Below are 15,973 nucleotides of genomic sequence, written 5' to 3'. Positions count from 1 at the left end.
CCCCCAGAAGGACTCAGCAGCAGCAGCAGCAAACCCACAGCACAATCGTGAGGGCCTCAACTCTGGAAATGCGGTCTGCAGGGCCTCCCTCCATGGCCACAGATGCCTGGGTGGTGCAGAAAGGGCTGTGACAGTGCGCTCTACTGCACACATCTGGAACATTACAGTAGCGGCTTCTTTTGCCAGACGTCATAAATTCTTCATGCTTTCTGAGAAAAGGAAGTCTGAAACCTTCTTTCAGTCTGTACGGTGAAAGCAAACTGTAAGCAAAGCTCACGTGTCCCCCGCAGAATTCTGGCTTGGACGAGATGTTCATCTGATCGGTGAACCTCCCTCCCACAGTTCCACAGAAGGCAGCCCTCCATTGCTCCCAGACAGAATGCCTGCAGAAGCCCCAACAAAAGGGGTCAAAGACAGCAAAAGCAATGGAGGCCATGAAGCCCCGCCCAGGTGGGAAAGTCCCTCAACCAGTTAGACCCAGATGAATGAAAGATCTCTCACACACCCAGAAACAACTGGATGGGCGGGGGTCAGACCCACCAAGCAGACACCCTGAGCTGGGCAGCACTGTCCTTCATGCTGCTCAATACCTGTACTTAAGAAACCCAAATGGTTCTTCTCTGTGACTTCTTTGCAACTCAAAGCTACTCACAGCCCACATTATAGACAGACAGTATATACAGATTTAAAAAAAAAAAAAAAAACACAAATTAAAAAGGTTAAAAAAAAAAAAAAAAAAAAAGACGGTGAGTTGAAGCTTCTCATTATCTAAGTCACAGCAGCTGGGCTGGCCTTGGTGACCTGCCCCTCACTCTAGTCCTATTCTGGCTCTCCTGGCCCTGGGTAGACTACTCCTCTTCCAAGGCAGACATCAGAATCCCCTTGTCAGTCAGGTGAGACTTGAGTGTGTTGAAGATGTGAAGCTGCTGGTCCGGCCGCAACGTCAGAAACTGCTGAATCAGTTTGCTCGGGTTGGGGCCCCTAAAACAGAACATGAAGCACCCTGAGTAGGGGCCAGCTACTGCTGGCCCAGGTACCCATGAGACACCCAGCTACTGCTGGCCCAGGTACCCATGAGCCTGATTCCTGAACCCACTCTTAGTGGAGGGAGAGCGACCTCAAAGGGTCCAAACAGCGGAAGAACCACACTCAGGCTTTAAAAGCCCACTCATCTGGTTCCAGTGGAGCAGATCCGCACCTGATAAAGCTGGCGATGTACACGTTGACAAAGGTGGCCATCAGGTACTGGCAGTCAAAGCGATCCATGATGCCTCCATGACCAGGAATGGTGTTGGCAAAATCCTGTGGAGGCAGAGGAAGGAAGGGCAAGACTGTGCTCAGCAACAACCGAATTCCAGACTAATGGATCCACCCGATGACCAAACCCTGCTGGGTCCAGAAGGCGATGGACAGAGGCATGCGGTCAAATGCTCAGGCGATCACAGGGCACAACTAACAAACTAAATTCAGCATGAGGGTCAAGAGGAACATACATTGAGTGCCAGGGGGCATGACCTGGTATGAGGGGTGAATGTTGATGGAGCGGGGCAGGGAAGAGATGGGCGACCAGAAGGGAGGGGCAGCGGGGAAGTTTCCCTACTTTGATTTTAAAGGCCCGCTTGAATCCACTTGCGAAGAACCCTCCAAATGGGCCAATGAGCGAGGCGAAGGTGGAGAGCGCAATGCTGTGGATCTGGAAAGGGTACATCCTCATGGTTTTCTGAGGAGAGTGAGCGAAACCAAAGTCAACAAGTGTGCACATCTGGCTTCTCAGTTAATTAAGAACTTGATAAAACAAGGTCTCTATTTTCTTCAGTCAACCAAAAGACTGCAGGGCTGGAAGACGGTCTGCTGGTCAGGAGCACCTGCTGTTCCAGCACAGAACCTGGGTTGTTCTAATGCACATGGTGGCTTTTTACCATCTAGCGCTCTATTTCAAGGAGATGTGATGCCCTCTTCTGGCCTTCACTGGTACTGCAGGCAAACACAAAAGCACGCACCCAAAGCATTCATACATCTAAAGGGAATGAGTCTTTTTTCTTTTTTTTTTTTTTTAAAGATGTATTTACTTATTCTTTAGAAGTACAGTGTAGCTGTCTTAAGACACACCAGAAGAGGGCATCAGATCTCATTACAGATGGTTGTGAGCCACCATGTGGTTGCTGGGATTTGAACTCAGGACCTCTGAAAGAGCAGTAAGTACTCTTAAATGCTAAGTCATTTCTCCAGCCCAGGAATGAGTCTTTAAAACAAAAGAAAAAAGAAAAAAGAAACAAAAAGAGAGAGACAAACAAAGAAAGAAAGAAAATTGGCCCACGCTTTTAAATCTCTAACGTTTGGCCTAATAGTAGACCATCATGATATTCTGTCTGGAGTGGTGGCATGTGCCTGTAATCCCAGCATTTGGAAGGTAGGAGCAGGAGGATCAGAAGTTCAAGGGAACCCCCAGCTACAGGGAGAATGTAAGGTCAGCCTAAACTGCATAAGAGCCTGTCACAAACAAAGGAGAAACTCTGGAATTAGCTTCTTATGAAGAGAACCCAGCCTTAGCTTCCCAGAGAATATGACAGCAAAAGGATGAGTGTTTAGCAGTCTTCTCTGAGGATTGTGGGTATTTCACACGAACCTAACAGGCACAACTCTGTAACGGTGAGGTGTAAGGTGGGAAGGTTCTCATTAGTCCTACAGCAGGACTGGAGTTCAGATCCCCAGAATCCATGTAAATGGCGAAAGTGCATGGCAGCCACCTGTAATTCCAGACCATGAAGAGGATCCCAGAGCAAGCTTATCTCAAGAACCTGCCTCACCAGGATAAGGCAAAGGAGCAACTGAGAAAGATTCCTGCCATCAACCTTGGGCCTCCACGCTTATGTAGGTATATATGTAAATATGCACACATTCATTCATACATGCATGCACACACACATATAAACATGCACACAGACACACATACATACATATATGCACACACACAGACAGATAGACACACACACATACACACACAAACATGCACACAGACAGACACACACATGCATACATACATATATGCACACAGACAGACAGACAGACAGACAGACAGACAGACACACACACACACACACACACACACACACACACACAAAGAGAAAAGAAATAGCTACAAGCCAGGGGGTGTCCCAGCACTCAGGAGAAGGCAGAAAGATTCCAAGTTCATTGTGAGATCCTCACCATCACCGCCCCCCAAAGAAGCAGGTACAATGTTGAAGCTGAAATCTTCCTAATGGATGTTTTGTGCTTCCTCACAAAACCCATTGGTCTACAATGCACTGTGGGTCCATCTTTTATCCAGACATGACTATGGACCATACCCCGGTCATCTAAGAAATACCAGCTCACTGCTGGACACTTGGTTATGTGGTGTCAGAACAGCTTCTAAGTGCCAGAAACCCATCATGCTCGCAATGATAGGTGCATGCTTTCAAACTTCTCATTTCACCTGAAATGCAGATTTTTATCACTGGTAACAACTGCTATCAGTCACTTCTGTTTAAGCAATAGACTTACGTCATTCTTCTTAAGAAAACTATGTTACACAACCAAATCTTCAAACAGAAACCCTACCCTGAGAGCTGAGCAGCCAGCTGAGCTCACAACTTAAAACAACAGGACATGCCTTCTCTTTGGGACACTCTGTGCCTCAGTATTTGGCAGAAATACTTTCTGTGTATTTTCCATTTCAGTACAGAGAATATTAAAACGGTGTCAAGGATCAGGAATATGTTAATGAAGTTACTAATTTTAGAGTCCCATCGAGGGCACTCACCAGAGTATAACTAGCTTGTGTGCACCTGCAGAGTGAGTAGCATAAAGCAAGCAATGACCTGTTCCAGGGCTGCTGCAGCGCTAACCCCACCCACTGTGCTGCAGCGCTAACCCCACCCACTGTGCTGCAGCGCTAACCCCACCCACTGTGCTGCAGCGCTAACCCCACCCACTGTGCTGCAGCGCTAACCCCACCCACTGTGCTGCAGCGCTAACCCCACCCACTGTGCTGCAGCGCTAACCCCACCCACTGTGCTGCAGCGCTAACCCCACCCACTGTGCTGCAGCGCTAACCCCACCCCCTGTGCTGCAGCGCTAACCCCACCCCCTGTGCTGCAGCGCTAACCCCACCCCCTGTGCTGCAGCGCTAACCCCACCCACTGTGCTGCAGCGCTAACCCCACCCCCTGTGCTGCAGCGCTAACCCCACCCACTGTGCTGCAGCGCTAACCCCACCCACTGTGCTGCAGCGCTAACCCCACCCACTGTGCTGCAGCGCTAACCCCACCCACTGTGCTGCAGCGCTAATCCTACCCACTGTGCTGCAGCGTTAACCCCACCCACTGTGCTGCAGCGCTAATCCTACCCACTGTGCTGCAGCGCTAACCCCACCCACTGTGCTGCAGCGCTAACCCCACCCACTGTGCTGCAGCGTTAACCCCACCCACTGTGCTGCAGCGCTAACCCTACCCACTGTGCTGCAGCTCTAACCCTATCCACTGCCACTAGCTTCACAACCACCAACTCAGTGTCATTAAGAAAATGTCAGCCCAGGGAAAGAGGTGCATACTATTCAGTAAGCAGGATCCTCTAGGAGTCCACACGATAACTGACATGAGGTTAGGAAAGGTCTCCTCCACCCTTACCCTGGCATAAGGCGCAGGGCCCTAGCGAGGAGCTACTATCTCTGGAGGAAACTCCTCTGTGCTATCACTCGTGTAAAGGGCACGTACCCAGCCAACGAGCGACTGGATCACCCCGGGAATGTTGTACTCCTGCAGGCGGAACAGGTCAGATGGCTCACAGTCCACAGTGAAACTGTTGGTGTCATTGTTGTATTCCACAGGACAGACGAAGCATCGGTACCCAGACATCACGTAGGAGAGCTACGGACAAAGAGCAGAGGGCAGGCAAGACATCAGTGGTAGACATTCAGCCTGGCTGGCCAACACCTGACTGACTGGGCCACGAGTCTCAGAGTGCCTCCCACCTTGGTCACTTTAAGCCATGGGCTCAAAGAGCCCGTGTTTCACCACACGTGTAGTTCACCTGAACTGTTATGCAATAAGACTACACACGCACTACACATGTGTCCACATATAAAAACTTGAAAAAGCCCAGGCCAGATCTGAACAAAGAGCTGTAAGGCAACTCTTCCACCTAGGGACCCTGCCCTACTGTGCTAAGAATCTCTAAACTCAGAGCTACATGGAAGCTATGGTGGAGGGGTGGGCTACAGTGAAAGCCAGCCAGCACTAGAAAGGGAGGGACTAAGGATTGGCAGCAGGGGGTGGTGTCCTCAAAAAGGCTAGAAGTCTGTACTCCTCCAGGCAAGTCACGTGCAAAAGAAAATCTGAGTTGAAGCAACACATTTCACCTCACGCCCTACTCCAAACTGCTGTTGTCACCCCAATATTGGTGTTACCCGGCACATGGGCGTAGGGGCACATAAGATATACACGGGCCCTACAGAACTGCTTGGAAGCTGGAAGCTACCATGGCAGTTACAGAATGCCTTCTTTTCAGGGAGGGTCAGCATTGGGCAAGAAAGAGTCTCTGGTTTGGGAAGACATATTCTCTGCTCCTGCACAGGCCTTTGACGATGGTGTGAGTCCCTGTCCCCTCCCCATCCAGATGGGAGCTACCACCTACCAGAAGGCCAAACACCACAGTAGCAAAGAAGCCCCCAATGAAGCCTTCCCAGGTCTTCTTTGGAGAGAGCTGCACACAGAAAACAACACTGTCAGCAAAGGATACTTCTGTAGCTCAGGTCTGGTACTCAATTACTTATGAAAAGTATTTCTAGCCAGAGATGACAACACACACAATCCCAGCGTGAGGGAGACAGAAGCAGGAGGATCTCTGTTTGAAGCCAGCATGGACTAAGAGTGAGTTCTAGGACAACCAGGGCTACACAGTGAGACCCTGTCTCAAAACCATGAAACAAGTATTTCTAAATAAAAACAATCTTCAATTAATCATGTCACTTTCAATTCTCCCCCAAAATGTTTTTTTCTTGATTCCTATCCTATGTTCTTCAGGTTACTTTTCTTTCTATTCCACTAGTGGTTAACACATTTACTATATTATAAAAATCCACGTTAATAAGAATAGTCAAATAAAGAGCAAAGCCATTAAAGTATGCCTACATAAAAATATCTTCCTTGATAGATTTTTTTGAAAGTATTTGCCAGGGTCTCTTTGATCCTTTTGTTCTCTAACCCAGCCCCAGAGTAACATGAAGACAGGACCACAGTGGATACACAGCAGCCAGTTCTCCTCTCTACCCACTGACACGCCATAGAGAGAGAGTCCCACCCACTAAGGCAACCCACGTCAGGGAGATCCACTTACCTTAATGAGTGGGGTCCGACCAAAGAAAAAGCCAAACATATAGGCCATAATATCATTGCAGATGACGCATGAAATGGGAACAATAAACCTAGGAAAGACCCAAAAGGAGTCACTCTACCCAGATGATCTCAGAAGTCCACCGAAGAGCGTCAACAGTAATCCGGTGCCAAAGTAACTCGCGGTGTGTTTATAACGCAGTAAGGTTTAAGTTGAGAAGAAAATGAACATGAGAAGAGACCGGGAATCGGGAGGTGGGAAGGAAGGAAGAGAAGGCAATAAGGGGAGAACAAGGAGAAGACCCTGCGCACGCGTATGAGAGCATAACGAAATACATTCCTACTTTAACTGGCGTCTGTAAATAAAAACCTAAAAGAAAGTATGTCAGCTATGGTTGCATGAGCCTCTAACGGCAACTCGGAAGGGTAAGGAAGGACTGCTGTCAGTTCAAGACTGGCTTAGGCTGCACACTGAGACCACACTCAGAAAAGGCAGTTGGGGAAGACACACCAAAATGCCATACCTAGTGCCCGGCACTGGTGTCCACTGACTGACGGACTGACTGACTGACTGACTGACTGAGTCAACACTCCACAATAGCCACTTGTTCCCTTTTCATTAAAGTACATGAACAAGACGATAAGCTGTTAGGGTAGGAGAAACACTGCTTATTCCCACTCCTACTACGAGTCCCCAAAACAGCCATTTAAAACCATTTTGACTTTTTTGCCTAGCAATTACCTTCGTGGTTTTTAACAGCATACAGCATCAGTGTCATAGTTAACTGCTTACTGTTTATTACTAGCACTAGTATCCCCTATGGTGTTTGAACGAGAACAGTCCCCACAGATCCGTGTATGTATAACTCGGCTCATTAGTCAGTGGACTTATTGGTGAAGGACTAGGTGTGGCCTTGATAGAGGAGGTGTATCACGGGAAACAGGCTTTAAGGTTTGGAACTAAAAACCCAAGAGCTGGAACTAAATTTACTTTACATTATGTCATGGCTATAAGCCTATAGGGGCAAGGGAACAGAATGTGGTGGTTTGAATAAGTATGGCCCCCACAGACTCATGTGTCTGAATGCTTGGCCCACAGGCAGTGGCACTGTTAGGAGGTGTAGCATTATTGGAGGATGTGTGTCACCATGGAGGCAGGCTCTGAAGTCAAGCTACACCTCGTGTGGCATACAGTCCCCTTTCGCTATCTGGGGATGAAGATGTCGAACTCTCAGCTCCTTCTCCAGCACCACGGCTGCCTGCACACTGCCATGCTCCACACCATGATGATGGACTAAAACTCTGGAGCTGTAAGTCAGCCCCAATACTGTCCTTCCTAAGAGCTGCTGTGGTCACGGTGTCTCTTCACTGCTATGAAACGTAAGACAAGCTCACTGTGTTCACCTCCAAGCCCCACAACACTTCAAGGCGTCCAGTAGTCTCTGCTCTACATAGCTATAATGAAGCCTTCATTAGAAACGTTAGTTTTAGTTACTACTGATCCTAGTGGTATGCTCGACCCAGGGCTCAATTTAGCACTTTTAAATACCTAATAAAGACCAGACAGGGAAGGAGCTAGTTGGTGCCTCCCTGGGCCATTACACTTGTTTTCAATATAATATAAATATAATATAAGGCTAACATTTACATTCTAATTCTGAGATGAAGTTTGTGTGCTTGTCACCCACAACACCCAACGCCTCTCTCATCACACCAGGTGTGTCTTGACCCTTCCACTGAGGGCACCTAACTTCTCCAATCACTATTCTTCTGACCCACTGCCAAATTCAATTCTCAGGCATTTGATTTATTTTTAATAAAGGAAATCAGCTTCCCATCTACCTCTCCCTCTATATGGTCTTCAGTAGGGTCAGCTAACTATTTGCTCTTGACCCACACGCTCCTGTGTCTTTTGCCAAGTATGGAATTAACAGTTTTCAAAGCCCTTCTACAATCACTTCCCTTCTCACGTGTGCATTCCCATTACTCTCCTTGGTACACGTTGCTAGGAAACCATGACTATGTCACCTATGCTGTCAAGCCTGCTGCCTCAGGCCTTCACCTTTGGTCTCTTCTGTGTACCTGTAAAGCTAGTCTGACCTATGGCATCTACATCACATGGGAATGGACGAGAAATTCAAATCAGGTGCCACCCCAAACCTACTGACTCACACACTCATTGCAAAGCTACCCACAGGAACTTCTGACAGGTGGCAAGCCTGAAAACAGAGACCCAGGTCCTTGGCCTACCTGAGTGAGAGAGACTACCCCAACACCAAAATTCTTCCCAGTATCACGACTTACCATATCATTCCTTCAAACAAGTTATGGATAACAAGATGTGACTGCGTTACGACAATAAGCAAGGTCACATGGGTCCAGCCAAACTGCAAGACAAGGAAATGAACTCACCTTTATGACCATAACAGCTTCAAAGAATAAGGAATAAGTGGGAAACTGAGAAGCAGGGAGGACGGGCTTTAATAACACCAGCCCGACTGGCATGACAAGTACAGAACAAACTTCTGGAAGTAACGTGGTCTTTCCCAGCCACAGTCCTACCAAAAGTATGGCCTGTGCATGGCCGACGCATGCCTGAAATCTCAGCGATCCAGAGGCAGGAGGACTGTAAATGTGAGACCAGGCTCAGCTAAACAGTAATACCCACTCAAACAACGACAGAAACACTACAGTAGTCTGTACCCTACCAGTGAGGGAGTCCTTTTGTGCTCTCTCAGGTCTGGGAACATTGTCCCACTCAGAAAGAGGCAAGGAATGACCAGCAGCAGTGAGTAAGATGGAGTCCCTACAACAATGTCTCTGTCCCTGCCTTCAGACGCCCAGAGGGAAGACCCCTCAGGGTGTAAGCTAGGTGAAGGACTGCAGGACTCTTGCTCTCCCTGCTCCAGGCGCTAGATGAACTCAGAACAAACCATGTCAAGTTTTGATTTGTCACATAAAGCACAGAAGCTCTGCTAAGTCTCTACAGAGCATCTGGCCAACAAGCTCCACGGGTTAGTTCCTGCAGATCTTCAAGTAAACCAAGACATCAATGTCAACCTCTCACAGAGCCCCCAGAACATGTATACATTCACCTCCCGCACACACGCGCGCATGCACGCACACACACACACACACACACACACACACACCACACACACACACACATATGCACATGCATACATACACCACACACACACACACACACATACACACCACACACACACACACACACACACACGCTCCCCTTACCATGTAGAACTGCAGCCGATAATGCTTCTTAACCAGACTCAGAACAAACATGCAGAATCCTAGTTGGAGTCAGAAGCAGAGAGAATAAAATCACTCACACCGCATTTCTTTCTCTTTAGCGGAGTTAAGAAGTCCACTGATGAATTCATTTGTAACAATTAAGCACTACATTAACTTCAAAGCCCACAGGAAAAAAGTTTACAGTCAATGTAAGACAGAGCTGGCAGCTCACTTCCTAGCATAGTCAGAGTTAACATCACAAAACTATAACCAACTCATAAAGCAGAGGAACTCGATGCCCAGAGAGCTGGAGAAACACGTGATACATACCTGTTAGATACAGGGTAAAGGAGATGAACCGGTGGTATTTACTGAGAATGCGCAAAGGCTCCTCTCTCTGGACCAGAGTGAAGAAGTAGTCTGTCACTGTCTCCCCGTAGAAGAAGTAGTTCACACACAGGAGGAAGTACCTGGAAACAATGAGAACACGGTGCCAGGGGAGTGCATGTGGCTCTCCCCCATGACAGCCCGAGAAGAGAGAACAGCCTGCTCCTCCTTGAGAGCTGATCTAGACGTCTGCGGCACCTTTTGCTCCCTCTCCCTTTGTTACAAATCTGGATGTCAGTCTCTCCCCTTCTGTGTTCCACACCTAACCTCTGGACCCTCCAAGTGTGCATCAGCCCACCTCCCTAGGCTCACTCCTACTACCCCACGGGAACCGTCCACTGCCAGGAGGTTCCCTTTGCTTTGTTACTGTCTCTTCCTTGCATGGAACACCTCCTTCATCTACCAATCAATTCCCTTTGTTGTTTTACCACCATTTTATAAAAATGAAGTTTTAAGAAGCTGTGTGACCTGACACCCTACCTACATCACATTTATTCCTGTACCAAGTAGTGACTGATGACCTCATTAGGCAATCAGCTCCATCTCAGGCCTTTGGAGACCTGGCTGGGACCCAGATCCTTCGACCAGCATCAACTGCACATTTGCCTGAGGGAAGCCTCAATCTACACCCTCGTGCACCCTCTACTTTGCTTCTGGGTAATGGGTCACGCTGCATCAACCCAAGCCCTCAACAGGAAGAAACTCAAGAGCCTCTCTTTCCCATCTTTTAATTATTGGGTTCATTTGGTAGGAAAAACATTTCTTTGTAAAGTGACAATCAAGAAAGGCCAGGCCTCCTGGGTACATTATCAAGATTGAAAACACAGCTGCCTACTCACAGAACGGCCACAAAGAGAACAACATCTGAGCCCAGAGGGTGAGTGGGAGCTGACTGAGTGATGGATCCACATGAACGAGTGTGCCCAGACCTGAGTGTGTCAGCTTCCTTGACCATAACCAAGGTGCTTACGCACAAATCATTACTGTCCAGCCCACTTAGTCACAAAGCAATCCTCACGGTCAGTGGGTCTTCCCAGCTCTGCTAGAACAACAGTACCTGATAAGAGCAGAGCCAACAGCAGAGCTTTGGGTCAAGGAAGGGCTCAGACACCATATTGCTACAGGTCTTCATTTAGCAAGCGCCTTAAAGAAAGTAACCTCAATAATCTGCTGTAGTGATGAGGAATCAAGTTCCAGACAGCAACTCTGGCCCCAGAACCTGCCAGCTCCCAGAAGACTCCAGTGACGTGCTGGGCTGGGGCGTACGAATACACTGAGCTCAGGTGTGGATGTACGGTACCATCCCTGGCTGCGGGAGCCCACAGATCCTACTGCTGAGCTAAACCTAGCTACAGACACATCTGTTTATTTTAGGAAGTCTTCAACTACTCAAGACTCCTCGAAGGTACCCATACAATCTAGGCTCAAGGATGCCCTGCAAGTCTGTGGCAATGTCTCCACCACCACTGTAAGTACCTGTGACAAATCACATCTCCCAAATCAGGCAAGGTGGCTGCCCCATGGAGCAGAGCTTACCAGCTGAGGGTCCTGAACCAGGGCAAGTCGTAGGAGTGGTATACATTGTAGCCAATAGTGATTATTTCATGGAAACACTTAATCTGAACACACATAACCTGAAAAACACAGAGGAATCAGAGAGCTCTTCTTAGGGCCTTCAGAAAGAGAAACCAACAGGTCACGGCTTCAGAAAAGCTAGGACATTTAAGAAATATGTCAGTCTTGCACTGATTCACTTTCTCTCTCACACCACCCCACCGGGCAGCAACCCTCTACGTCACAACTTCCCACAATAAAATGCACAGTCCTGGCATCCTGATTAACTTTTTATTCTAGAGCCTTTCAGGTCTCAGCCAATCCTCTTCCCACTCTGGCCTTGAATATAAACATGTGGGGCACTCTCCTGCTTTCTTCACCTCCAGCTGACAGCATCTAGACTGTCTGTAAAGGTGGTAAGTGTTGGCTGGGCTCTGAACACTTGACACAAGCTAGCAACATCTGAGCGAGTGAACCTCACTTGAGAAAACGCCTCTACTGGGCTGGCCTGTAGGCGAGCCTGTGGAGCAATCTCTCACTGATGACGGATGTGGAAGTGCCCCCGAGAGCCCTGTCCACCACAGGTGGTGCCATCACTGAGTAGTCCTGGGATGCAGAAGAAAGCAGACTGAGCAAGCCACGGGGAGCTAACAAGCAGGGTTCCTCGGGTCCTCTGCTTCAGCTCCTGCCTCCAATTTCCTGCCCTGACTTTCCTCTGTGATGGATGTGGTCAGGACATGGAAACCAAATTAACCCTTTCCTCTCCAAGCTGCTTTTGGTCATGGGGTTTATCACAGCAACAGAAAACCAAACTAAAACAGGCAGGATGACTAAACTCCTGTGGACTGTGACTTCTTAGAATGAAACATTCTAAGTCCACGAGTAAAGCCCCAGGAACACAACAAACAAAACTAGAGTCTCATAGGAACCAACAGCTGGGTCACCACTGATGCCAGTGACCCTACAGCTGGCATGTGAAAAATGGCAAATTTCAGGTGCTCGAAGACAGAAGGGTCTGAGAAACCTGGGGCTCCATGGAGTCCCAGAAGCAACCCATCTCAGGTACTGTCAGCAGCGGACTGAAGAAAACAGTCCCCAGGAAAAGCTGAATGCGGCACTAACACGGCTTGTCACAGTACTTACAATCATCATCAAAACCATTGGTCCCAGGTAAATGATAATGAAGAAAAATGCAATCATGGCCATCGTCAGGATGCCTCGCACCCACCAGTTCTTCCATCTAGGCAGAGAGAAAGACCCGTCAGACACAAGCCTAGGGAGGTAAGGCCCTAAATGTGACCTCTCCAGAGCACCCCTTCACCTCTACGGAGGCACAGCAGGTGAAGGCAGGACCTTGGCACCACTGCCTGCTCACAACCACTCAGCAGGTGCAGAAACCACCAGCACATGCCAAAGCATGGGGGTAGCGTGGGAGAGAAGGCAGTGTCCTTCCCTCCTGTGTCTACATGAGTGGCTTCCGTGGGGAGAGCCAGGGGAGAAGATAGTGTCCTTTGCTTCTGTTTCTACATGAATGGCTTCTGTCACCATTCCTATCTGAAAAGAGGAAGCGATCATTTCCCCTGCAGCTGGCTTCTACACAGCATGTCCCTGAATCACAATGATAATGGCTGTCTTAGACCAAGAGTGCCAACTGCCACAAATACGCACCAGGCTTGTCCATGAGAACGTTATGCGTCAACCCACCCCACCCTCAACACAACAATCTGGATAGGTTTTATTTCAGATGCATTTCTGAATCAGCACATAATATCTATATATACTGTGCTGAGAAATGGAAAGCGACCCCGGGGCCAGCTAGCATGGCTAAGGATTCATGCTGTCCTAGCCATGGGAGGGGCACAGGGACATTTTCAGAGAAGGCTTTGGAGCAGTCTCCTGATTTGTGCTTCTCGTGCTCATGTTAACACAGCTGATGCTAAGAGGACTGACCGGTTTTCGGGGGTCAGGAGTCTTACACTTCTTAGTCTTTCCTGGATTGAAGGACATGTTCATAGTGGGTGTATGTGGAGGAGAGAAAACAGCCTTGGCCGGAAACCCTAAAAGCCGCAGTCTTACCCGCAATGGACACCGTGCACCACTAAGCCAGGTTACCTTGAGGACAAGTTGGAAAGGGCCCTGTTAAGGACCTCTGGGGTATCATCTATGGAGGTTGGTGGGGGAGCTGTTTCCGCTCGACTCTCGCTGTCTGATGCGGTCTCTCCATCTAACTTTGCTTCCGACTCTGATTCCTACAACGCAAAACAAAGAGCAAAGGTCAAAACTGCTGGGTAATTACTAAGAAGTGAACAGCTGTCGTGGGAGATCCGAGCACCGGGCACAGTGAGGTGACAGGACAGACAGGCCACAGTAATCCTGACAGTGCTCGGACATGAGTAGAGGCAGCTGTGCCATGCACAATCTGTAAACAGCCTCACACCATGGGCCCTGGAGGAGGAATGAGAAGACAGAAATGGCTTCAAAAGAATGCAAAATGGAGGAGGCTGCAGCTGACTTCTGAGGGCCTGACCCTGAGCCTACCACTGTTTAAGTACCCCAGGCTCATCCCTATGTTGGCCTAAGCACCCAGAAATAGCGTCCATTAATGAAAACCCTGTTACACCTGCACCTGCACCTGCACCTAACCAAGGGGGAGAAGCCACAGCCTCTGTCACCACTGACCCAAATGGCTAAATACTTTGATTTTTCCATTTCATCAAAGAGGCTCAATAAGGATCCCCCTCATCTTTGGGGTTCCTTTCTGTGTGTTGTTTTGTTTTACAATATTGGGGAATTAAGCCTAGGGCCATGAGCATGTAAGACCGGAACACTCCCTACCACTGATCTATATCTTCCAGTCCAGTGTAGAGATTCCCTGGAGAGATAAGCAAATGGCACCAGAGCTGTGCCCTACTCCACTGTCACAGAGGCTTGAGACACTAACACCTCCATGACTGCTCTCTCAGTTAGAGGAAGTGAAGTCCTGCACCACACCAGGTTTTCATGCTTTAACATTCACACTCACACACCACTGGCAACCAGCCGCCTGTAAAGAGACCAGGTAATAATGCTGTGCGGGGGCTATGCAGCTCTGATCCCTAAACCTTGGGGCTTCGAAATGTAAGCACCTGCCCTGCCCGCCCTGAATCCACCCACTCTAGGAGCATCTAGAGCCCCAGGAACTGAGCCAAGCACCAGAGAAGGCCGAGCACAGGGTTATTTTTAACTTATCTATCCCGTTGTCAAGGAAACTCACAGAGACTGCTGGGTTCCTAGGCAGGAAAGGACAAAAACAAAGGCTAGTGCTGGCAAAGTTAAGGAGGGGATGCTAAGAATCTCTCTGGCCATATACAGTGCCAAGTATCTACAATCCTGTGACTTCAGCACCCAAGAGGACGAGGCAGGAGACTGAGTTAAGTCTGAGCCCTGCATGGGTCGACAGTGAATTTTCAAGTCAGTCAAAGGTACACAGTAAAAAAATGTCTAAGAAGTAAAATAAAATAAAAAGCCAACCAGGCATGGTGGCACACACCTTTAGTCTCACACTCGGGAGGCAGAGGCAGGCGGTGGATCTCTCAGTGAGAGGCCAGCTTGGTCTACAGAATTCCAGGACAGCCGAGGCTAGAGAAACTGTGTCTTGGAAAACCAAAAACAAAAGTCTCCAATAAATAAACACAATAGTCTTATGGATCCCAAGCCTGACCTACATCTTCCTAAACCTGATTCTACCTCCTCTTAAAAGAGAAGGAAAGAGGACCCTGAGGCACAAGTCAGGAGAAGGAGACAAAGAACTCTCATGAAGCACCATGGCTGCTGCCACTACCCCAGGATGACTGGGATGGCGGACTAAGAAATGGAGAAAATCTGGAAGAAGCAGGCCCAAAGGAAGGGGGCTCCCCAGGTTTTACTGGCCTCCAATGAGCAACCTCAGGATGTCTCTGAAATAAACACCTTGGAGCCCTTCTTAGGAGTACCACTAGGCAAGAGGCCAACGCCATTCATAAACCATGCTCCTACCCAGCAGCTGGGAAAGCTGAGACTGGCCACCGCTCCAACTACTCACCCTTACCCCCAGGCATGGGGGTCAGGACCAAACACACCACAGGAACCTACAGCCTCAATCCACAAGCAATGGAAGAACTTCCACTCAAGAGAGTGGCTGTCAAGGGAAAGCACCCCACAGCAGCTTCCACACGGGGCAGCAGACAGACCTGGAACCCAGATTCTAAACCAGAATAAAAGCAGCACATTGTGGACAGAAAAATCAGAATGAAGGACTGGAGGGGTTGCTCTGCAGTCAGGAGGGCTTGCTCCCCACCGTCCAGAGGATCTGAGTTCAGTTTACAGTGCTCACATCTTGTCTGTTAATCCAGCTCCAAGAGATCTGATGCCCTCTTCAGGAACGCCAGGGTC

General features: G+C 48.7%; 1 protein-coding gene across 1 annotated transcript in view; it reads right to left on the bottom strand.

Annotated features, from left to right (window-relative positions):
• Positions 1-732: 732 nt before the first annotated feature.
• Cds2 (CDP-diacylglycerol synthase 2) overlaps positions 733-15,973 on the bottom strand; it is a 38,590-nt gene continuing 23,349 nt past the window's right edge. Inside the window, exons 2-13 of the mRNA NM_053643.2 lie at positions 13,676-13,812; positions 12,707-12,803; positions 11,546-11,643; positions 9,953-10,092; positions 9,623-9,681; positions 8,675-8,757; positions 6,375-6,462; positions 5,673-5,741; positions 4,754-4,906; positions 1,601-1,720; positions 1,199-1,302; positions 733-981 (exon numbers count right to left, since the gene is read on the bottom strand). Of these exons, the coding sequence (NP_446095.2) occupies positions 849-981; positions 1,199-1,302; positions 1,601-1,720; positions 4,754-4,906; positions 5,673-5,741; positions 6,375-6,462; positions 8,675-8,757; positions 9,623-9,681; positions 9,953-10,092; positions 11,546-11,643; positions 12,707-12,803; positions 13,676-13,812 (1,281 nt within the window). The 3' untranslated portion in view covers positions 733-848. The remainder of the gene's footprint in view (positions 982-1,198; positions 1,303-1,600; positions 1,721-4,753; positions 4,907-5,672; positions 5,742-6,374; positions 6,463-8,674; positions 8,758-9,622; positions 9,682-9,952; positions 10,093-11,545; positions 11,644-12,706; positions 12,804-13,675; positions 13,813-15,973) is intronic.

Source organism: Rattus norvegicus, chromosome 3 (assembly GCF_036323735.1).
Source record: "Rattus norvegicus strain BN/NHsdMcwi chromosome 3, GRCr8, whole genome shotgun sequence".
Classification (NCBI taxonomy): Eukaryota; Metazoa; Chordata; class Mammalia; order Rodentia; family Muridae; genus Rattus; species Rattus norvegicus.
The sequence above is the reverse complement of the archived record's forward strand: the minus strand, read 5'-3'. Positions and strand labels throughout refer to the sequence as shown.